The sequence below is a fragment of the Drosophila guanche genome, unplaced genomic scaffold, assembly GCF_900245975.1.
Source record: "Drosophila guanche unplaced genomic scaffold, DGUA_6, whole genome shotgun sequence".
Lineage (NCBI taxonomy): Eukaryota > Metazoa > Arthropoda > Insecta > Diptera > Drosophilidae > Drosophila > Drosophila guanche.
Window position 1 is genome coordinate 318,345 of NW_022995756.1, and position 25,659 is coordinate 344,003.

Genomic DNA, 25,659 nt, shown 5'->3' on the forward strand with positions numbered 1-25,659 from the left:
CGGCACCAGTCATCTCTCTCCTCTCTTTCTCTCTCTTATAATCTCTCCGTCTCCATGACCATTTCTCCAGTCATCAGAGCTGACGCATGCGCATTGTGGTATGGTCCTCCAAGGGGAAAGTCTACACTCGTATGGAGATGTGTAGAGATGCTTCAAGTGGAATTGTGTTTAACGCTTGCAACAAGTTGCTTGGCATTCCTCACACCACAAGCAAGAGAGAGAGATAGAGAGCGAGAGAGAGAGAGAGGGAGATAAAGACACATTCGAGATAAGGTTAGGATTGTATAGTATTCTGAAGGCAGTGAGTTCGGTGCAGTTAATTGCATAATTGCCAACTGAAATGGAATACTCCCGCAAGAAACACTGTTAATTTGTGGTCAGAGCTAAAACCGACACCAAAGCCACAAAACAAAGCACAATCAATTCAATCACGAGCAGATATCTAAATAAGTAATAAGCACAGCAAGAGAAGGAAGAGCAGAAGCAGAAGGAGCATGAGGAGCAAATGGGGCAAATGTCAAGTGGCAGTGGCATCACTATAATAGAAAATTTAATTCAATTAATTATGTTTTTACTTAGCAGCAGACGGCAGCAACAGAAGCAGCAACGGAACTTTACTTAAAGTGGAGCCGAGTGAAGCCTTCATCTTGGTCCTTGCATTGTGCAATGGAAATTGAATTAGGGCAACTTGCTACAACGCACAGACACAATGCATTGGGGGGCAGGACGCCCTGTAACTATACTAAATGGGGGCCACCTATGTTGCACTCTCTGCCAGTGTGTTCTGTCACTCCTGATAATCACATTTGATGGGCTGTAAATCATATTACGCCTGCCTTCGCCTCGTGTGCCAAGGGCCTCAAGCAAGCATGAAAATGCCCAGACACAAGCCCAGTCACAGACACCAACTCCCCAAGCTCCAAGAAGCACGATGGCTGTCCTGATTGTTGTTTAACTTAATTAGCTCCCAGGATTCCATCCCATTCCCGCCTGCAGTGGCTCGGTGTGTCTGGTGTAGAAAAGAAATTAAGTTGGCAAAAACTGTTGCATAGCTTGTGGCATCTGTTGGTCAAACCTCTGCACAACTGTACTTGATGGGGTTCTGGGGAAAAATGTTGAGAGAAAACTTGTTTGTGGCACTGCCAATGCGCATTGTTGGGTTTGTAAGGGTTGTGGGGGTTACATCGCTTGTTGAAAACCTGGCAGATATTAAAGTGATGTATGGGTTTAATCAGAGAGCAGAATTCTTTACATTACTTGCGGCTTCTCAAGCATTTGAACCATGCCTGGGAACGTGAATTCATTCTTATACAGTAAGCCCAACATTTATTCGTACATCCTTACCATGCAGTTGTTTTATCTTCGATTTTGTTTACAATTATACTTCCTCCACCGTGTATAAAAAATATAAGCATCTTTCAACTCACCTGCAAGAAGAGAAGAGAATTGTAAAATGTTAAAGGATTATTTTAAATTCGAAGGGTAATCGTTTGGGTAAAACTAAATATATTGTGCGACTATTAACAGCTGCATAATGATAAAGTTATGCCTCGTGAGGAACCCAGTGTCTACTTATTTAAATCACATGACTAAGAATCTAATTGCCACACATCCGAATGGGATGGGAAATGGAGCAGAGACGAAGGGCTGCAAAGGAGCACGCTCCAGTTGAAGTGAAAAAACAGAGCAACGAGCCGGAAAGCGAAAATAAAATGCAACAGTGGAAAACAGCAGCAGCTTAAAATGTGGCAAAAGGGACATCCACAAAAAAAAACGAGAAGGGACGTGTAAGACGCCTCTTACGCGTCACAACTTTTATACCCGGTACTTAATAGGACAACTGTACCTTAGTGGGTTTTTAAAATTGGGGTCGGAAACGGTTCCTTCTATGTGTTACATTTTTTCCGGACAAATACAATGTACCCTTTTTGCTCTTCGAGTACCGGGTATAAAAAGGAAAAGAGAACAAAAGCAAAACGGGGGAGGTAAAAGAGAAAGAGCAACAGACAAACGGGGCATGCAACACAAATGTTCATGTTCGACACGAATTGGGCGTAGATGGAGATGGGTTGAAGGGTGGCAGAGAGGGTCAAGTCAGCCACGATGATGCAACAACATCGTCAAACGGAGGCGCTAACTGCACAGGCAAAGCCCAATAACAAAGTGCAACAGAGGGCAGAGAACGTGGCCATTATTCCCGCCCCCACTGCAGGGCTTGAGGTCGGCTACTACAAGAGATATGGTCACGGCTTTGTGCTGTTATTTTCCAAATGACTGAGAATTATTAAAGGGCCATTACTGCAGCTTCATGAAGCAAACACACACCAACACACACACAGGAGGCACAAGTAGGAGGCACCAGTGAGGCACGAACGGAGAAGAGGCAACATAACAAAGCGTAACACAATAACCGTTAGTTATTGTCATAGCCAAGTGCATTAAATCATACATGCTTCATGGCAACTAAAGAAAAGAAGGAAGGGAGCGGTCGGAAGAGTACGCTCAGCAATTAACTCCAATTAGACAGCTTAAGCCTATGGAAGAAATCTGTCGAAACGTCACAGAACGGTGACCCCGATGGGTAGACATTTGTGAAAATTACAAAAAATTGAAACAAAGAAAAACTATACAAGCGAGAGATGATAATATTTACACTGTGTCACCCCAATAACCCAACATTTGGGGACCCCAAAGATCTAGAAAATGTATTTGTTATGAGTACTGTTTTACCTATAATATGTTGAATTTACTTCATTGAAAATGTGAAAATATTGTACATGATATAATAACGAGTGCCGAAACAAATGGTTCTGGTATTATTATAATTTTTTTTAAATAATTTCATTTAAAATTCTACTTCTAAAAGCAACCGTTATCCTCCAAACTAGTATTACAAAAAGTGATGTGAGAAAAGAGAGGAACGGAACGGGAGAAAGAAACTTTATGGAAGACGTCGACGCCATCTTCTGCATAAAATTGCAACTTTTGCATTTCATAAAAGAAACATGTGCATAATATTAAATACAACTTGCATGTAAGTAAACAACGAGCGCCGAGAGAGAGAGCATCCAGAGAGCTCGAGAAAAGCATAGTGCTGACGGGAGAAAAGTCAGATGAGGAAAACAACAACTGTTTGCGTTTGAAATTCATGAAATGTCTCAAGGTTTCCCTCTTTTCACGCATTGCCTTTTCATTTATTTATTGTTCATCAAAAGTTAATTTAATTGCAAATGATTGCCAACTTCAATTTCAATCTCTCACGGCCCACACACTCTCTCAAAGGCAATTAGTTTTTGTTAACCCACACAAGAGTAAAAAAAGATGAAGTCGAAATTTTCCATCAAGCTAGAATTTCAATTTCTCTACCAAACCAACCAACCCAAAGGATGCACTTTGGTTCAGGTTGCATGTTTCTGGCTTCTCGGGCAGTGTTGTTTATGGTTCGCTCCACCTCCATCAAAACTGAACTTTTGTGGACTGAAGTTTAGTTAGGGGAATTTTTTGCGAGGGAGAAGTTGCTGCTCCTGTTGCTGGTTTATCGAAATGAAAGGAGATGCCTCGGGGAGTAGTTTTAAAGTTTAAAATGTTACATATTTCACTTTATCCAAAATGCATTCCCACAACTTCCCATTGAAATGATTAACTATTTCTTCATAGCACGCTTTGTACCTCCAGGGAGGCCAGTCCATCATTTCACGTCAACACCAGATAGAAATCATTTCAATACCTTGCAGAAACCCAAACACAATCCACAAAACTTTGAACAAACTTTTCCTCCATTTTTTTAAATATTTTTGTTGTACGTAAACTTGTAAGAAACCCAGGAAAAGAGAAAGACAGAGCGAGGAAAATCAACAGAAAACATCAAAAAGACTGACAGAGCAAAGCTGACATTGGCAATGCATAAGAGTTGGAGTCGTAGTCTTAAAACCAGAAATGCCTCTAACTGCACAAATGGAAGTTTGAGCAGAGAACACAACTCTCCATAGTCTACTCCAGATGATATGGCACTGAACAGTTGAACAGAACAGAACAAACAGAGCGGCACACTCGAGCGCGACTGGGAGAACAAAGAATATCCAAAGTTAAATTAAATTGTAGTTTGTATGACAAACTTTGTCCTTTTGCGAATGGATGTCTCACCTGACTCTTGAGAGTTGGGGAGCTGCGGAACGGTGGAAGGGTGGATGAAACAGAGATCTGGCTTTCATTCTATTCGATTCTTATCAACCTTAATTACAAATTCACAAGTTCTATGCAAAACTCAATAAATACAACTGCCACGGAGTTGTCAGCTCATTAAAAACGCAAATCAGACAAAAAACGAGAAGGGACGTGTGAGACGCTTCTTACGAGTCACAACTTTTATACCCGGCACTCAGGACTACATCTAGATGTAGAAGACATCGCCAACCACTAGATATCGTTCACATTACAGAACACGTAGTGAAAAGCCTACTAAATAAAATGCATCAAAAAAGTGGATCAGTTAATCGTATTTTCCAATTTATGAGATATTTAAAACAGCAATAAAATTGGTACTTTTTCCCTGCACATTCTGTGCAATAATGACCGCTAGGTTTCACAGCAGATTTTTCGAAAGTGGCGCCATCTATGAAAATTTCTTATACGCAACTTTGATGGGCACTCTTTTCACACCGAGTCTTGATTTTAACTTTTAAAAATTAGCTTTTGGCCACTGTTTCCGCAACTCCTTGCAACCAGTTCGGAATCAAAATCTCGAAATAAAAAGCCAAGTGCTGCTGGTTCGACCGAGGCGGAATTCAAATCAATTTAATCTCTTATTCTTTTCAATTTCGATATTCACCAATTAAATGCATGTTCTTCCTCTTTCTCTTTCTCTATCGTATTCACATATTACATGTATGTTCTATATCAACAAACTTCTGTGAGTATGTCGTAAATGCAACATTTCAATATCTTAATGCTACAAATTCATTTTACTTATACAAAATACTAATTGCTCCCCGCCAAAAGCCCTTTGCGCTAATTTGGCGTAAACAGCCACCAAAACTGGTCATTGGGACAATAGTGCATCTGCACCTCAGCGGCGTTTTGTTCTGCAGACTCGCGGCAGAGGCAGCGATCGCACACAAAAAAAAAACAAATATAAGCTGCGGGACGGGGTGGGTTAAAAGTCGGAAGAGGAATCAGAAGCAGAGTGTGAATGAGAGAATGTAAAAAGAGCAACACAAGCTGCGGGACAGGGTGGGTTTAGCCACTGGAAATTAATTTCTCCATTGTGGCTATAATAATGATCCGATCGAATCCCAATTTGTTGATCTGATAGATATGGCCATTTCCTACGGAATGGCGTTTTTAGTTTTCTTTTATCTTCAAAACTGTAGATTTGGGAGGTTTTCGCCCTTTTGCGGGGGCGGAAGGGGGCGTGGCTCATTTTGGAAATACACTGGTTTCAGTGTGAGGATACAGAAGTCTGGATGCAAAATTTGGTGGCTCTAGCTCTTATAGTCTCTGAGAACGAGCCGACAAACAAGACGGACAGACGGACAGACAGACAGACAGACATGGCTCTATCGACTCGTCTATTGATGCTGATCAAGATTATATATACTATATGGGGTCGGAAACGCTTCCTTCTGTGCGTTACATACAACCGTTATTCGCACAAATACAATATACCCTATTTACTCTTTGAGTACCGGGTATAAAAAATGATTTGATAAACATTTTTATAATCTACCATAGGTTAGATAGCCATAAGCGAAATTGATATTTCATTTGCATATACCAAAAAAAGTTTTAGGAGTCAAGAAAGAAAGTTCAAAGGCGTGTACTTAAAACCTGTTCCTAAAATTTCTTTCCACTAAATTCACTTAACCATTACAGCAGCAAAAGCTTTAAGCTCAACACGGTTTAGTGTCTCGCTTGCCATGCGAAATGCAAACATTTAAATATCCATGACAATGCCATTCAAAAATCATAATTATGAACCTTTGGGGAAGTTTATTAAACTCAAACTCAATTTGTTCTCCCCGCCATTTGCTGCTCCTCCTTAGTGGAGCTTGTCTATGGGGTGTTCCCGAAATATATGCCATACCATGCCATGCCATGCTCTGCGGCCTTACGACATAATTACATTTTAATTTCACAGACAACGAGAGCAAATAATATGGGGGAAAGCTAACCAGGACAAAACAGCATCAGCGGCAGCCACGAAATTTGCAATTTATCCAAAAGTTTGCACTCGTGAGGTCTCTTCTGGCTGGCTGAGTAGAATCTGCATGAATTATAATTATGTTTTTCATTAAAATTCACCTTGATTTCCTTGACATTTCTTTACCCTTCCTCCCCTTCTGCGCTATCACCAAACATCGCAGCAAGTTCTCCGCGCCATGTTCAACTTTTCTGATATCTTTCTTGGTTTTTTATAGAAGTTTTACCTCCCTTCCTCTCGGATTCGAGTCTCACTCTTGGTTTTGTGTGACTGCTATTGTGTGGCGACCTAGCATATGCTCTTTTTATACCCGGTACTCGAAGAGTAAATAGGGTATATTGTATTTGTGCGAATAACGGTTGTATGTAACGCACAGAAGGAAGCGTTTCCGACCCCATAAAGTATATATATTCTTGATCAGCATCAATAGCCGAGTCGAGAGAGCCATGTCTGTCTGTCTGTCTGTCTGTCTGTCTGTCTGTCCGTCTGTCCGTCTTGTTTGTCGGCTAGTTCTCAGAGACTATAAGAGCTAGAGCCACCAAATTTTGGCTCCGGACTGCTGTATGCTCACACTGAAACCAGTGTATTTCCAAAATGAGCCACGCCCCCTTCCGCCTCCGCAAAAAGGCGAAAACGTTAACAAATCTACAGTTTTGAAGATAAAAGAAAACTAAAAACGCCATTCCGTAGGAAATGGCCATATCTATCAGATCACCAAATTGGGATCCGATCGGATCATTATTATAGCCACAATGGAGAAATTAATTTCCAGTGGCTAAACCCACCCTGTCCCGCAGCTTTTGTTGTTCTTTTTACATTCTCTCATTCACACTCTGCTTCTGCTTCACTAGGCCCCTGCCTCTGCCCTCCCTCTGGCGATGACTCTTCCGACTTTTAACCAAGACTCGGTTTTTAACGCTAGATGGCGCCACTTTCGAAAAATTTGCTGTGAAACCTGTCGGTCATTATTGCACAGAATGTGCAGACCATTGGACCATCAAAGTTGCGTACAAGGAATTTTCATAGATGGCGCCACTTTCGAAAAATTTGCTTTGAAACCTATCGGTCCAAGAATGTAGCAATTTTATTGCTGTTTTAAATATCTCATAAATTGGAAAATATTAACTGATCCAATTTTTTGTATGCATTTTGTTTAGTAGGCTTTTACTACGTGTTCTGTAATGTGAACGATATCTAGTGGTTGGCGATGTCTTCTACATCTAGATGTAATCCTGAGTGCCGGGTATAAAAGTTGTGACGCGTAAGAAGCGTCTCACACGTCCCTTCTCGTTTTAAATTCAAATATGTATTCTGTAACCGATTTTAGCTAAAAAGCATGAAAAATGGGTGGAGAAAATAATAAGTTCAGCAATTCCACAAAGGCAAACAATTAAAACGTATCAACATTTTTCTAATATTTCCTTTTTATCAGTGGACCCGTGAGAGTTAACGGTATAGCCACCATTATTTTGTATGAATTATCCAATTCTTTACCACCACAAAGGTGGTGCAAGCCTTCACTCGCATCTCATACCAACTGTTTTGGCCAAATGCACACAACTATTGGCGAAACGCATTTTAAGCAATTCGACGCCCTAAGTCGTTCCACAGGGTTTAAATTCGATTCGAGTTAGAAAACTGACTTGGCTTGGCTACTCAAAACTTGTTTTGTGTACTCCTAGCATTGGTCAGTCTTAAGGTGTGCTTTGGGTTGTAGTTATTTTGAAAGTCACATTTCAAATGCATGGTTTCCTTAGCATTTATCATAGTCAATCGGTTTTAGACCAGACCATCATACAACTCTGGCCTCCTCCTTTCATAAACTTTTTTCTATGTTTGCCGGATGTCGAATTTTTGACTTTGTCGTTAATGAGTCGTTAATGTCTCCTGGAGTCATTATTTATTATTATTATTAGATTTATTTTTGTATCGTCACTCCATAAGACATTATTATTCCACTTTAAGGAACCATCTAGTCCAGACCATGCAACATGAAAATCGGAAAATGTTTGCCTCACCTAAAGGTTTTCTCGGTGTAAGGGAACTTTTCCGGCTATACATCCTGGTACAACTGAATATTGATGTCGACTACGAACTATTTTAGATGATAGTTCATTAAAAGATAGGCACCAATCCTTTTGTGTATGACTGACGTTTCGGGTATCCGTTGTTTGTGAAGAAATCTTTTTCCGTTCTTGATTTTTAGTAACCACTGTTGATTTGACTTTGAAGTCTTAGACTTTTCTTAATTTACTGAAGACTTTCCCATGTTTTGGAAAATACCTGAGAATGCACTTTCTTCCGCAGTATAATTATTTTTTCGGCCTAGATAAAGAATTTGTTTGAACTTATGTACTTAAAAAATGCTAGTATTCAACAAAAACCAGCAATCAAATCACCAAATCCTGTTCATTTCTTTAAAAATTGAATAATACATCTCGTGTACTTATTATTTTGACCAGGCCATATATGAACATCCAGAACAAATTTAGGCTTAGATAAAGAGGGTTCCCCACTTTAATTTTGGATTTAAATGATTTGCAAAACTGTAATCTTTAAAAATATAAACAATTGGCAGCAATGCATTCAACAACATTCGAGATATTTCATAAACAAATGGCCCCGTTCCCATTTTTTTTTTTTTTTGTATTCATTTGTTTATTCCTTCTAATTAATTATCTAGCTTTAATAATACTTTAAATATAATAATAATAATACTTCTTACACTAGTGGGTATACTCATAATGAGGGCCGTATTTGCTAGTGGGAGTGGGCGCCCGTCGCGCGCGGTACTGCCGCAAAGCATTGCTTCGCACGCTCGAAGGCTCCTACTCCGTCTCCTGTTTACGACTCCTCTCCAACGCTCTCAGCGTTCGCATAACGCTCGAGGCGAACTCTGCGGCCGCTTCCCATGTCCTTGGCTCGGCCAGCATGATCGGCGCCAAGGCCCCGTTCCCATGTACTTATTTGTTTGGCCAGTAGAGTCGGTGCACAGTTGCCTGTGCCTTTTCAAGGCCTTGCTCAGGTTTCGAGTCTTGATCGTAGCCACTCGCTCAATATATTTTTTCTTGTACGACTGGTGGCAACTCTTTAAGACTCTTTCTTCACTGTATTTACGCGGAACGTGGAGAAATGTAACTACCAAACTTCTTGCATCCATATCGTAAGTCTTTAATGTTTAATCCCTCTGACCGCATCAACAAATATCATTCTTGAGGGACTCCCACATAGGGAGACGAGTATATAGTCCCACCACATAATCAACCAGGAGAGGAGAGCCCTTTCCCCCAATTAGGATGGCTGATGCATTAGAGAGACAAACTAAAGAGACAAAACCAAAGCCAAACAATGGGGAGCAGAGATAAAATGTTGAACTAGATAAAGGAAAGGCACCATAATTTTGATTGACGAACGTCTATCCAAAGAGTGAAAGACGAAACGAACGAGCTCCGAGACGGACGCATCTGGTCCACACAGACAGGGACGAAAGGACGATGCTGATGGTGTCACACAATAACAGTTGAAATGACAGCTGCTTCTGCTGCTGCACTCAATCCTCTAGCCAAGAGTCTCGCGCGGCATTCAGAATGCCATTTGAAGACGCACTCTCATTATGGCCAAAGAAATGGCAACAAAAGATCCTGCTGGTGACATGCCATTGCCATTGCTACTCTTGCACCCAGCCGCAAACCAATAGAAATGCGACACAAATGACATTTTATCGAAAACAAAGGACCGCAAAACTGTTTCGGGCAACCCGTCCGCGCCTTCACTCTCGAGATGAGAATGTGAGAACATCCTCCAGGGGTTCCTTCGTCGTCTGCTAATGAGCTCATTGTGTTGAGAGTGCCCCGAAAAGGATGCAATAACACCCACACACACATGCGAGACATCCGCGACATCCACATCCTCCTGCCCCACGCCTAATGAGATGCACAAACCAACTCGTACCACAGCCCCTTCTCGCCACCACTTGCTCACTCCATCTCTGCCATTATGTGGGGGATTACAAGTTGAATGTGTGTAAATTAGCCAGCACTTTGAAAAGCTTAGCTAATCGTTATGCAGATAATAATGAAGATGACGACGGCGATTATGATGACGATCGGGGTGAGGGGCATTGGTAAAAGACAAAATACTCGCCCACATAGAACCTTCGCCATTCGCCATTGCTTTTAGATTTGTTCTCTTAATTAATTTCAGACCGAGAACCTTGAAAGTGTCCAAAACTTGTGTTCACTTTTCAAAGCGCATTTTTAATTAGTCTCCTATGTAAAATGCAAAGGAAAGGCTGTGCACGTAATGCAGAAACCAAATATACATATGTATAAACAAATCTTACATATATATATATATATTAAATTGCCTTAAGTAGCCTCTAAATGGTTATGCAAGCCAACCATTGCTGCAACATTTTACGCCCCAATGGAGCGCATCGTGGCCGAAACGAATCGGAGGCGCTACCAAATCCAACAAAGAAACTGAAAGTAATGAGTCAATGCAGGAATTGTATACCTCCATGTGGGGGTTCAGTGAAATCGGTTTAGGGAGCCTCAAGTTCAATGATTCACAGGCAATCGATTGATTGATAAATATAATTGTAAATGCAAATCTCATCTAATATCAACACTCGACAGAAAATCTCTGCCAATACATTCCGGCTGTCTTCAGTCGGATTGCGTGATCAATGAAACTATTCAGAATGCATATAGATAGATTATAATCGTTAATGGCTCAACGCTATAAAGCCATCAAACTTTCACACGGCATCCGAAGCGGGCAATAAAGAACCATTAAACATCCATTTCTGTACAAAAATCCATTGAATATTGTTTTAACTGGTTTCTTCTCCTGCTTGAACATGCGGCAAATTTAGTTGATAAAATCCAAAATTCTGAATAAAAGAATGAATGGAACGAATGGTTCCATTCAATGGATGGAACCCTCGAATACCCTTTTGAGGGATTTTGGAACCAAAATCTCGTCTGTGGTTGATTCAATAACAATCGCTGTAAAAATGTCCAATAAATGAACGGCAACCTTCGCTAAAGAGTTTAAAATATTTCAGAAAAGTTTCTTTGGAAAACTGTGCTGCTTGAAACCCGGAAATCGGCCAACAGCATAATCTGCAAAGTGGTAAGGGCCTTCTAGATTGTTCATCAATCTTTCGAATGTGTTCATGTCTTTCGCGACTATTTTGTAAATGTCTGGAATAAACAATTTTCAAGAAAGTGTAAAGTGTCACTTTTTATGGAGAATGAACTCGTCCCAAAATTATAATACCCATACTGGTCACAGGCACAGGGAAAATTCTGCCATCAGCAAAAAGCTGGAAAGGCAACAGACGAGAGAGAGAGTTGCGACTAAATGTAGCGTGAATATAGAGCATGGAGTTAAAGACAGACATCAGGACAGCCGGCAGAGATAGCTGTAGGCTGTAGAATGGGTAGAAGGGTGGTGGGGAAAAAGATAAAGTTTGCGTGTGACATGCAAGGCTCATCGAGACTGCCATTGGGATGATGGGGGAAGGAAGGATAGAGAGTCGTCGCTTAGTTTGGTCGGAGAAATATGGTATCAAGGAAATATATATTTAAATTGCACAGCGACACCAAAGTACAAAAGCGCTGAAAAGGGTTCCCTCCCAGATCCAGTTGCACAGGAGGAGTGTAGTTGGAGGTCTGAACATAACCATTAAAGTGCACTGAATCGGAATATATACTACATAGATGTAGATTTGTGTTCATGCACATGGGTAGCCTCTGCTAAATGTAGCCACACACACACAGCCCTAGCCCTAGCCCTAGCCCTAGCCCCAGCCCCAACTCCATATCCCATATCCATGCCAGAGAGAGCAGTTTGATTGAGCGCCCACCGCGGTGAAATCTATGACTTTGCTGTGCAGTCTGCTTCTCTCTCTCCCTCGCTCTCTATCATTTTTATTTTGTAGATTTTGTAGTCACTATATTCCAACATTTTCCACATAGGAGTAGTGAGTGGTACGAGTACGAGTGTATGGCCCGTTGAGCACAAAAATGAAGTCGCTTGACAACTTTAACTGATGTTGATTGCACGGAGCCGTGCATTAATTATTTACAATATGGCGGGATGGGACAACCTCACACTCCTAATGCCACTGCTATTGGCACTGCCACTAGACTAGGGCATGCCACATGCCTCGAAAGTGTGCAATTAGGATTTGGCGTGATTGTTGCCAAGCGTGGCACAATTGTTGTTTGATTGGTGGCAGTTGATAATGTGTTTCCAGAATCGAAAATTGGGTTAATTGTTGCTTATAATACAGTAAACATACACACACAGACATTTTCAAATCAATTATTTATTTTGGTGCGTTCCTCGAAGATCAAGTACAGTTGTGCTAGCCAGCTAATTGAATACCAGAGTATGCATTTAAATGGGAAAAGGCATGCATGACAATGCAAACTTAACTTCATCAAATACCATATCCCATACCACACCATCAGTGGTCAGTTTTGTCCATATCCTCAATCAGCACTTTCGGATGTGCGAAATTTTCCATATTTGGCTCGTAAACGAATGCGAGATGAAGAAACGAAGCGGATGTAAATGCTCGATTCACTTTTCCATTCACAATTAAGTATCGTGTTTGATTTCAATCAATCCATGCCTCTGGAGTTTCAGATTGATTTTCACGACATGCTCATACGAACAGTTTCGAATAATTGTTGGATTCATTCGTCAGTTCTTTTTGCTCTACTATTTTGCATGTTTGTTGCATCATTCGTTCGACGGCACCCTTGTGTCTTGCTTGAACACCACAACAAAGCTCCCAAATATATGAAACATAAAATAATCCCTTCTATAAGTACATTTGGAACCCACATGTAGATGATGCTCGTTTCCTCCACGTTTTAGTTGAGATCCCATCTCCACTGACGCTCTTACGTCCCATACAAAAGCTGTTTCACTTTTAAAGGACTTGAAGCCATACAATCTATCAATTACACCCACACCAATCTTCCCAGTATCCATTTAAACCTCCATCCATCCATCCATCCATCCACTCAAAGCCTTCGACAACTAGCCCAAAACTGTCAACATTTTATCAACTCTGAGGGCTCCTTCCACTTTCTACATATGAATGTATGCACGTGTTTTCTATGCTCTCTTACATAAAATTCAATGAAAAAACTTTTACACACACGGTCACTCAGCAGCCCAGCACCATTAAAAGGATGTGTAAAGGGTTTGCATGTGGTTGTCTTTCGCCTTTTTTATTCTGTTGGTGTTCGGGCGTAGTGGTGCTGCTTTACATGCTTTTAGTTTGTTTAAGCCTTCTGACCAACAAAACTCAAATGAGCCAGACGAAATGAACAAAAAGGATTTATCCCAGGGTAAAATGCAGCCAAGAAAGCAAAGAAAATTGAGTTAAGGGACCTGCTTTGGGGCATTCGTGGTTAACCCTTCTGCTAATGAGCCAATTTAAATGTATGTCCTTACTGCTTATGGCTCCTCCCCTTATAAAGCATTAAACTTTAAATTTTACTCAATGTTGCTCTCCGCTTGCGTCTTGAATTACTTATTCATCAGATGGCAAAACTTGTCAAAGTGCAGCCGTCGCAGCAGATGAATGCACCGGGAAATTGGGAAATGAGATTGGGTGAGTGGCAGAGCCAAACAACAAGTGGCCTGGGAAATGAGCATTCCCGCACTGGCAGCTGGCAGCTGGAAACTGGACAACTGTCTATGAATGAAAGGTGAGACATGAAAATGATCTAAGAGAATTGCCCAAGAAATCTCGTGACAGCTCCAACAACGAAACAAACAACAAGTCATTGACAGAATCTCTCGACTCCGACTCTGTAGGGTGAAAATCCGAAGCTAAAGCTACTATATCAGCATTATTCCAAAGGAGAAAGGACAAGGACTTTGAAAAAAGAAATATAAATGGGTATGTACATATATAAAGTTACCAAAGAAATGGCTGAAAAAGAATGTCGAAAAGAAAGCAGGCGATAGGAACTTTTTTCTCAGCCTGTCCTCTACTGTGCCCTGCTCCGTCTGTCTGCTTAATTATGAAGCTTGTTAACTATTAATGAACAAGTTGTTGTAAACCTCCCCAGACGTAACCAACTAAAAGTTGACAAACTACGGCAAAAGGTCGAAAGTTGTGTGGACGAGTAGGTGGAGCTACAAAGTGTGAGTGGCTGTAGGGTTGGATGAGTGGGTGTCTTTGGAGTGGGCCACTTAACCTCAGAAACAGTCACAACAAAATGAGCTCTCAGCTAGTCATAGGAATGAAACAGATTTCATGGAATAAACACTAATCCAATAACATAATGCTGTCGTTGGCTAATTAGCCTAAGCCTTCAAGAAATTCAAGGGCCCAAAAAATGAGTTTATTCGGTGGAATGGAATTTATTTTACAACAACAGATTTACAAATCAACAGACAGACATCAAGCGATCCCAACAAGATCTGTCACCTCTGGACGTTGATAGGCAATGACTGCTCCATCAATTGGCCAAGCAGAACGCAGCCCTCCTCCCTCCCAACCTACCGCGGGGCGCTGCCGCATTACGCGCGTTTAACCGAACGGATCGCAAAAATGAAATTCATGCAAGGCATAATTCGATCTACAAAGTGGAAGGAACAATGGAGTAAAGTTTCTAGGGGGTCTAATGGGAATCTTAATGTTTATGCGGCTCAACAAGTCAGGGCTATCTACGTCCCCCTTGATCAAGTTATGCATACAAATTACACCAAGCTTTTTTTCTTCGAGTGGAAGGATGGAAAGCTTATCAAAAGTAATCTACTACGGTAGGATGGTAGTCTCCTAGTTGCAACTCTGTTGAGAGTACTCAGGGCAAATAGCAACGAGACGGGACGTGTGGGACGCTTCTTACGCTTTTATACCTGGTACTCAGTACTACATCTGTACCTTAGCGGTTTTATCTACATCTACAACACATCTCACGCCAACACGCTCCTTTAGCTCGCCCCCTCCCCTGGATCGGTGATCCAATAAATATGGTCATTCCCTACGGAATGGCGTTTTTAGTTTTCTCATATCTTCAAAATTGTAAATACCGCAGATTTTTCGCGATTTGCGGGGGCCGGGCTCTTTTCTGAAAAGAAGCCGGGTATAATAAAATACAGGCAAAGCATTTCTAAAGGCAAGTTGAAAAAGTTTATAGAAAACGTGCAATCGGAAATATGCAAAAGCGAACTGAAAGAATCGAATTCTCTTTACTTCTGTTTGTGTACCTTTTTTCTTTAATTTCCCAATTCGAGGGTATTCGGGTTCGTAACTAATGAGTAGTCCCATTTCTGATAGTTCATAGTCTTTTCTTTCTGAACCTTCCTGCAATTATTCCTTTGTGGAAACCCCTAATTTCATGTTCAAGCCAGTTGACTGCCCATTTTTATCCTACATATATACAAACGTATCTTTAGCAAATATTTCGGGGTCAATGTCTTTAGCTCTACTTATGAGCTAATCAGGCGACTGTTGTGTTCCGTCTGAAACGAATTTGCTCCAGTCTGGCCGTCAGGAATAAATGGCACAGCCAGGCCAAATTAATTTGATTAATTGCGTCATGCGGAGAGGCAGTGTCGTCAAATGATTTCACACCAGGCATCAGGCAGGCAGCAGGCAATAGAGCTGGGGCAGTGGCCAGGAAGTGGGCAGTTGTTCTCCCCCATCGCTCTTTGTTTCTGCTTCTCCCAATCCCAATCCATCTCGCAGTCCTGGTCTGCCCCTGGAGTGTGATAAGTGCGCTCTGGGTTTTGTATTACACGACTGCCATGCGCACTGAAATTTACGACTTAGTTTTTTCTAATTTTCCTATTTAATTAGCACACCACCAAGGAAAATGCAAGGTGGGTCTGGGCTGTCAATACATACATTGAGAGTGGAGTGAGATTGGGGGCAGTGGCAATAGTTCCGTGAGTTCCCAGGGGGCAACCAGTATCCTGCGGGCGCCAAGACAGACGATTCGACTATCGAACAAACTGTTGCCATCTGCTTAATGATGTCGGCATGTTAATTAATACCAAATTATTTGCTGAACTTTCCCCAAGACACACAATTTTGAACATTTTCCGTCTGGCGAAACAGTTTAAAACTCAAGAAGTTGTCATTGGATAATCTGAGCGGAAATTGTGAATTATTATGCCCATAAAAAACAAAGGCAGAACTTCGGACTAACAAACATAGTATTAGTATTATCCCTAAATATTAAACAAATGAGAGCTTTTGGTAGCATTTAATCGTTCTTTCAAGTTGTTCAACCTTTGAAACGGAAAACATCACTCAACATCACCAAAGCATTAGACGAATTCAAATTCTAATTTGAATTCGAAGGCATTGCCGGAGGCTCAAAACTTGTGTTGCATGCATCAGGACATCGCTTAATTAATGTCTAGGCTACCAAAATTGTGACGCCCACTACCCACTTCCATCCACCTCTCCTCTCTGCTCGATGTCAACTATTCGCCACTTACTAATTAGCATTTGCGTGTCCACACAAACTTGAAGGGGAAGACACGACAGTCGGCACAGGGCAGAGCAGTCACCGAGGTGGCCGAGTGTTTCCTAAAGCTGAAGCTGAAGTCGAAGCCAAAGCTGAGGAAGGGGAAACCGCTAATTGGGCTTTATTGGCGGTAAATGTCAAGTTACGGCATTGGATGACACTTTCCACATAGCTCCACCTTCCATCTCGAACTGCTGCCAGCAGCAAACCACTTGATTATGGCTTCCCTGATAAGAGACAGCGATAGTGCGGACACAGAATCGTTTCCGTTGGCAACTGAAAAGTCTTTTCAGGCTGAAGCAACACGAAGCTTTGACTGTGAATCGTAACTGCCAATAAGTTGAGGTTGAGGCTCAAGAATTTTGTTACTCGACAAGTGCTGTCAGAGATCACGGGAAGTCCAATTTGGATCTACTATCTTTAAATCTATTTCTGAAATGTATCAACATTACAACTGATTACGAGATTGACGTGAAAAACTGCTAATTCGCAAAGCAATAAACAATTGCAAATTCATTTACTAAGTACCATACACACATTTATAATGAGCTTCATGCTTTTTGTGCCAATTAACGCTTAATTAATTGCAGAATTAATATACGCCACGGACAATAGGGGCCACAGATGGAGATGAGTGGGATGAGAAGTAGAACAGATGTTTCATTTCATTGCATTTCCTTTGATTTAAATGCATTTTTATGCTAATTTATGCTGCTAACTCACACAACACATTGCAACACTGCGTATAAATTATGCACAGAGAAATCGAATGTGGAAATGCCATTGGCAGTTGTCCGTGCTCCCTCTCCGGCCACGGGGCATATGTTTAATCTCATTTGGAATATTTTTTCTTTATTTATGTATGCATTTGTCAGTACTCCTAAAACTATGCAAAGTTTGTTGCCCAATTTAATGTTGAATGGAATGCATAAATCAAACACTTGGAAAAATGTGAAATTAGAACATTTATTTGCATAATAACCATGCCATGAGTTATTAAGTTGAAATTGTTCTAATTGGTTTCAGTTGAGTGTTATTTAGACAATGAAATTTTGAACAAGTATTTCCAACCAACCATGCTTAAGCTCAACCTATCGCCAAAATAAACGTCTTTCCCTTGACTTTCAGTGACCGAGTAGTACTCTACGTTATCAACAACAAAAACACTGGGCTTTCGCAACATATACTCGTACAGAGACTCGCACAACACTCTTCAAATGTTACATTATAATCCTAAATGAAAATCCATTTCAAAATCAATTAAGCAGACTTTCAGGTCAAAGCTACATACATAAATCGGGCAAAAGCAAAGCCGAGCAAAGCTACCCATTGAAGACAACTAAAGCCTCACTCGGCTCGAACGACTGATTAACACTCAAAGTCAATGAAGCGTGGCTAAGACAGACACAAAGCGGCCAACAAGAAAGTTTAACAAATCTAAAAAGAAAAGGAAAACTTTGTTTCCGCCTTCAGATGTTTTAGGCCTCAGCACTTGTAATTATTTATTCGGGTTTCTGTTAGACAGCGAGAGGAGAATGGGATTAGTGCACGGGTCTCTAGGCCATTGGTAAATCTTTTTTTTTTTTTAAAGAAAACGCCGAAAACGAATTGAAAGTAAGCAACGGCACTGCCTTTCCCTTAAAAATTTCTGGTACTTGATACTTTGCACTCCGAAAATAATTATTTGAGTTTCAACGAGCATTCCCGAGAATGTAAAAACAAGAATGTAGACAGATTGATGTTCGACTCAACTCTCGCTGTTTTTGGTATTTTAGGGGTCCAATAGGAAATACTCAACGGCAGTCCTCTGATTTCTATTGCAAACCACTTCTCTCAGTCTTATCCTATTAGTTTTTCTTGTTGCTTTGTTCTCCGTTTCTCCTCCGATTCCTTGAATGCTATTCGCTTGCTTACGTTTTTGGTTTCTCTAGCATTTTTCTTCATTTGTCGAGGAGAGGACGTTATTGGTCACATTTAAATCTATATTGATGGTTCTTTGGTTTGGCAACAGTTTGCATTAATTTTCAACGATTTGCGAAGCTGTTAACCTTCATCTTTGCCCATCCCTGACATGGCACTGTGCCACACTGTCCTCCCTCTGCGGTGGCATGTATTCGCCCTGGCCCTTCCTGCTGTCGCTGCTTCTGATGCATATAAATAATGATTTCTTTGCCATGTGAATGGCAAATCTATCCAAATCCCTTGTGCATTCTGACGGCATTAGAGGGTTGCACATGTGTCTCCTTCTTTACTGTTGTGTGGGTGTATTCTCCATCACTCTTTCATGGTACAAACTGGCATTTTCTTAGAGTAAAGAGGGGTAAAGAACCCAAAGGCAGGAGCGAAAAGACAAATTTGAAAACTTGCAAAGTGTACATATAATAATTGTTTTATTTTATAGCTGAGAATGAACAATTACTACTCATTCCAATGGATAGACATCAATAGCCGAGTGGATATAGCCCAGTCTGTCTTTCCGTCCTTATGAGCTTCTAGTACTCAGAGACCATAGGAGGTCGGGCAACCAAGTTTTGCATTGAGACTTATGTATGCTCACACTGTTACAAGTGTATTTCAAAATATCTCCCGCCCGCTTCCAAGCTTTTGGAAGAGGTGGGGGAAGCCTCTACAAATGAATTTCTTAATTCTGGCTATTCTGTTTTCTGAAAGATTGTCATTCTCTACGTAAATGCGTATAGAGAAGCTTATTGTTGTCAATCTTTCTCGCTCGCAAATCTGCCTCAGTGGCGAACTAAAAGGGCGTGTTGGTGTGAGAAGTGATGTAGATAACATATGTAGAAAACAGATGTATAAAAAATGTCAAATGTAAAATGTAAAGAATCGAAAAAATCATAATGTAACATCTGACATACATGTGTATGTGTATATTTATCACACCAAGGTTACATATATCCATACATATGAATACATGTGCATACATAAATACATATTTACATATTTACATATGTACAGATGTATTCAAGTATATAATGACTGAGTGCCGGGTATACAAGTTGTGACGCGTACGAAGCGTGTCACAAACGTCCGTACTCGTTATTTAGGATTTTTTTCATCCTCATCTCAAACATTTTCTTTCACTTCTTATCAGTTTCATTTTTCCTCTTTCTTATTTTCGGAACGAACAAAGGAGTCGCCTATTCTTTCTTTTTATCCCTTTTCGTCTTTTTCTTGTTTATATTTATTGCATAACCATTGTCAAAAATCGGTTGCATTGTGTGTCGCTATAATGCAAGGACGTGTCCCAACCCAACCCCTACCAAAACCCCTTTTTCCTTTATTCATATTTTGCTCATATTTCTTTGGTGCATGCAACTCGTCAAGAATTTCATCTTGGCTCCCGTTTCCCCCTTCGGGTGTTAATATCAGCTCGAATTTAATAAGAAATATGCACGATATGGGATGGAGAAATGCATATTTCGTCGGAGCTTCCATTATCCATTATCGGCAACATATTGCTCGCTGCCCCGATACTTGAGCTCCCATTGCAATCGTCTTATGTATGTACATACATATTCTCCCCCTCTTATCCTCCGTTCTTATACCCGGTACTCGAAGAGTAAATGGGGTATATTGTATTTGTGCACAAAGTGGATGTATGTAACGCACAGAAGGAAACGTTTCCGACCCCATAAAGTATATATATATATTTTTAATCAGCATCAATAGCCGAGTCGATAGAGCCATATCTGTCTGTCCGTCTTGTTTGTCGGACAGTAGTTCTCAGAGACTATATGAGCTAGAGCCACCAAGTTTTGCCTCCAGACTGATGTATGCTTACCGTGAAACCAGTGTATTTAAAGAATTAGCCCCCTTCCGCCCCGCAAAAGGGCGAAAATCTCCCAATCTCACATTTTTGAAGATAAAAGAAAACTAACGCCATCCTGTAGGAAATGACCATATCTATCAGATCACCGAATTGGGATCCGATTGGATGATTATTATAGCCAGAATGAAGAAATTAATTTTCAGTGGCCAAAACCCAAAACCCCCTCCCGCAGCTTATATTTTTTTTTTGCACATTCTCTCATTCCCACTCTGCTTCTGCCGTGTGCGGCCTCTGCCTCTGCCGTGGCTCTGCAACTTACAATATACCCTATTTACTCTTCGAGTAGCGTTTTTAACAACAAATTCCAGTTTAACCGTTCTAGGACTCATATCTGAAATTATATTCGCCAATTCTAATTGTAAATTTTTGTAATAGGGATAGATTTTCCAGCTTTTATTTCGGTCCTATGGATATGCAAATAAATACAAATACAATGAAGGATATCCAATATCCAAATTTCCATGAAATGTGATTATACTAAAGTTTAAAAGGTTTCGACCTTCAGTCAAATTTTTCACTATAATGACATACCAACTACTTTGGTGCGCATATCTGATCTGATACCGACCTCAGTTGCGGGCTTTTCCTGCTGTTGCAGTTCCTGTTGCTGTTGTTTTATCAACTTTTTTTCCCAGTACTGTCTTTTTCACTTTGATGCAATTTTGTTGTAGCATACTTGCAGGCAGCGCACTTAAAAGACACGCACACACATCCACAAACAGAGTGAGAGAGAAGGAGCAACGATAAAGTTGTGCTTTATGCTCCGTCTCTATCCATATGTATGTATGTACATACGTACTTCTCCACCTCGCTCTCACCACTCTCTATAGCCTGGTAAAGCAAGAGACAAAAGCGACGCGAAAACGCCTGCATGATATGTGGTGTGGAGAGAGCGATAAAAAGCGGAAGTGCAGATTGCTCAAGCATTGACTAAAGTGTGTAAATGTCAATTTGTTTTGTGGACAACAGTTGAAGGGGGATTGCGGGGTGAGAGGCCTGAAGCAAAGACAATATACAATTTTAGCTCAGGCCTCTCTGCATTGATTTTGATGAGCAATACCTTAAACGAAGCGGAATGAATGCACATACATACATGTATGTCCATATGTACATACAAAAATAAACAACCCAGAATATAATTTTTACGACTGTTCCCGAGTTTTTAAAATCCACATTTTTGTATTTCACAGCTTAATATTTCCCAGACAGGAAACTAAACCCACAAAATGTTTGTGGCTCTACATTTGTAGAGCGCCTGGACGCAGCGCTAGAGCTAGAAGCTATATATGTGTGTACATATAGAGAGCCCTAAGATGGAGAGAGCAACAGCATCAGCAACTGCAACATCGCATATTGATTTTTAATTTGGAAAGCGCACGAAGAAAGCTTTCACTTCCCCTTCTCCATCTGGGCGCCTCCTCTTTGTTGCTGCCTGCCAGATAAAAAGCCAAAGGCAAGAGAAAGAAATGACATGGACGGTACAGTGAGCAAAGCGGCTCCACGAATCATGAAACTCTATGATTTTTCCTGCAAATAAATGGTATCCTCTATGGTCAGCAGCGACAGTAACCACAGGAAATGTCAGAGGGCGCGGAGCCGCCGACGATGGTTTGAGACCCACTGAGGGGGCGGCCAGAAGCCAGAAGCAGCAAAAGCTTAACAGCAATTTTGTGGCTAATAAATCCGATTTCCGTTTTGTTTCGAAATAAATTGCATGCAACGGGAAGGGTAGGAGGTTGAACGCAGGATGCGGCTGGCGCACTGACAGACGGAAATGGCTACCATAGGACGCAACAAACAAGGATCCACGTAACAGAACCATCCGCCGGAAGTGCAAAATTAGCCTGTTTCTGTTGCCCTCACCCACTCATACATACACACACTCTCCGTCGCTGTCTCTCTCTCTCTCTCTCTCTCTCTCTCTCGCTGCCTCTGTGTGTGTGTCCAAGTCCAGATCCCCACACACATGACCCAATTTTTGGTTGCAATCACAATGAGAATGTCACTCGGGGGAAAATCCTACTATATCCACAAACATCCTTCAGCCCCAGGACTCAAGGACTCGCATCGACTTCACTCACCTGAACATCAAAATTTTGCTGCTGCAACAGATTGCCGGGAGATTCCATGTGATTGGGTCCAGCTCCTTGATGGTTCATTATGGGCGACTATGGAAATAAAATAAAATAATAAGAATAATTTCGATTGGGTTTGAATTGGAAGTTTTACTTATATTTGAATCGATATTATTAGATTATATTTAAAATAATTAATATTGTGTTTTCTTTTACGATTCTGTACATGAAAATTAAGACAAATACAAATATTTCATTGAGTTTTTACAGTGAGGCCGAAGTAATATATAAAACTCAATGAATTTAAGATGGCAGTTTGATTGGGATTTATAATTGGGATTTTACAGCGTATTTTTTGGGGACCTAACTAATATCATAAATTGAGGTTCTGTGTACACAACACAGCTCTGCTTGCATAATAATATTTGTATGTAATATGTTTCTATGCATGTAGCCGACGGGTAAAATCTTAATTCGCTTTAAAATCACTTACAGTAATAGCACCCATATAACATGGTGCGTCCCAAACTGTAGGGCTTACCTGTGCCGCCATCGGCATTCCACCACCCACTCCGTTCATCATTGTCGGCTGCAACTGGTTCATTTGTGATGCCATCTGCTGGTGGGTCGCATATCCCCCACCACCTCCACCGCCGCCCACGCCATTGCCATGGATGCGGCACTCCCCCATTCCGGATCCGCCGCCCAGTCCACCGCCCACGCCCATGCCCTGTCCGTGGTCCATGAGCATGTGGTTGAAGGGTGGCGGCAATTGGGGGAATCCACCGTGCTGTGAGTGGTCGAGTAGATTTGGGGGACGTGGCAGGGTCTCTTCAGCGGGCGAGGGCTGCCGCGAGCCGGGAGTGCGACTGCAAGTATAAAGAGAGAAATATAAAGAGAGAGAGAGAGAGAGAGAGAGAGAGAGAGAGAGAGAAGAAAGAATGAATTATCACAATTTAAGTTTTAATTTATTTATAATTTCATTTGTTAAAAGTATGTTAAATAACAGAAGATAACATACAGTTTACATAAATGACTCTGGAAACAGCTTAACAGTTTTTACAGTTTATGACTAGTCCAGATGAACAGTTGCAGAATGATTAAATTGTATAACAATGTTTTGGGAACTGTTAACCTTATCTTCATTATAATTAACATTTCCAGCAATTCCTACAATATTGAGGATACACTATACTCCTCAAAATATAGTGTTTATAAAAAACAGTTGACAAATTATGAAATAGTCCCTCTTAAAGTAAAATTCGGAATGACTGACGGCTTTTAAGAATATAATCTAATGCTATTTAAGAGACAAAAGCATGATTTTACTGCAACATTTTTCCAGTAACACTTTAGCTCAACAATTTTTCCAATGCAATTTTAGCTCAAACATCACCAGATTATTTAACATTTCACAGTTTTACATCAATCAACAGTTGGACATTCACTGCTACGACCGCTTAGTCACGACACACACCGCAGCCAAGACCCACTACCACGTGAACTAAAACAAGGTTGTCACAATTACCCTAAAACTGTACTAAAAAATGCAATCTACAAAATCTTTAAACACTTCCTATGAATAAACGAATATCGATATACACTATTTATTAAATTTTGAATGCGATTATAGGCAACACAATTATCATTAATTATCTCTTGTAAACGACAATGTTACGTGTGCGAAACAATAAGAAAGAACAAAAGACCCAAGCGACAAACTTGTTTCGAGTCAAATGCCTGCCCATTACGTCAACTCAAAGCTGTGGCCCAAAGTCCATAAATAACACTCGAAATCGGCATGAAGACAGCAGCGGCGCTTAAATGCAAAATAAAATCTAAACAATAAACGGGTAAAAAGCAACAACAAAAACGCTGAGCAGCAGATGTTTTCCAGACCGTTTCGCTGCATACCGATTAATTAATGCACTCCAAAGCACTCAGATTTGCATAGCAGCTTCTTTACATATCAGTGAGCCAGCCATTCATTCGCGCTTAACCCAATGCACTTAACCCCACTCAATGCAAACAAAGTCAATGACTTGCAACTGTTTTATTTTTTGTTCTACATAAACATAGGATACCCTTTCTAAAATTAGTATGAACAGAGAAGAAGCCTCCTTCGAATGAAGAAATGTATTTGCTTTTTTCCGGACAAAAAGACGATTTTTTAAACAAATTGCGTGGTTTCTTTATGGGGAAAATGAGAAATTTTCCTGCAGTCCGTATACGTGGGATGAACACGAACACCATCAATTTGAATACCCTGCTACTAGTAACTGGAACTGCGGAAAATCTCAATCTCTAAAGAATGTTCAATTTGCAGTTTCCTTAGAATTGAGAAACATGAGAGGGTATCAAAAGCAACGACCCCTTAAGCGAGCATTTTTTCTTTCTTTGCCATATCTAATGGCCGTTTAGCTGTATCCCACTCTGCCGTCTCTCTGCCGTTCGCTGTGTCTCTCTGACCCAGCTCGATTGCATGGAGGAATTGCCATCTATAATTTCATTGTCGGGTCATTCACAACATCGCATTTAACAAATGTAATACAACAACAACAGCAGAACCGAACCGAAATGATTAGAAATGCTAACCAGTGCTGCTAAAACTACTGCACTGGGAGAAAGGCTAGTGCTTGAGTAATTTTAATGGGTGTGATTAATTGGGGAGTCTGTGGTGCCAAATTATAACCATTAACTGAAAGTAACTGTCGAACAGAAACTCATGGCAGAATCCACAAACTATCGACCATCAATAAAATGTAATAACCATCAAGAGTACACAGACATTTGTTACTTAAGCAACAGAAATTAATGCATAATGAATATATTGAGATTAATATTAATTAGTAAACTAAAACGGCGTACGTGTAAAATGCTGCCAATTTTTTATACCCGGTACTCGAAGAGTAAATAGGGTATATTGTATTTGTGCTGGAAGTATATATATTCTTGATCAGCATCAATTTAGCCATGTCTGTCTGTCCGTCCGACTGTCTGTCCGTCCGACTGTCTGTCCGTCCT

General features: G+C 40.7%; 1 protein-coding gene across 5 annotated transcripts in view; it reads right to left on the bottom strand.

Moving 5' to 3' along the window:
- LOC117590034 (maternal protein pumilio) overlaps positions 1–25,659 on the bottom strand; it is a 223,523-nt gene that overhangs the window by 158,682 nt on the left and 39,182 nt on the right. For 3 of the 5 annotated variants that reach the window (XM_034282329.1, XM_034282330.1, XM_034282333.1), the window contains 2 exons: positions 23,129–23,504; positions 22,642–22,728 (listed from right to left, as the gene is read on the bottom strand). In XM_034282329.1, coding sequence (XP_034138220.1) covers positions 22,642–22,728; positions 23,129–23,504 — 463 coding nt within the window. The remainder of the gene's footprint in view (positions 1–22,641; positions 22,729–23,128; positions 23,505–25,659) is intronic. The other 2 variants (XM_034282332.1, XM_034282334.1) reach the window with 1 other exon arrangement.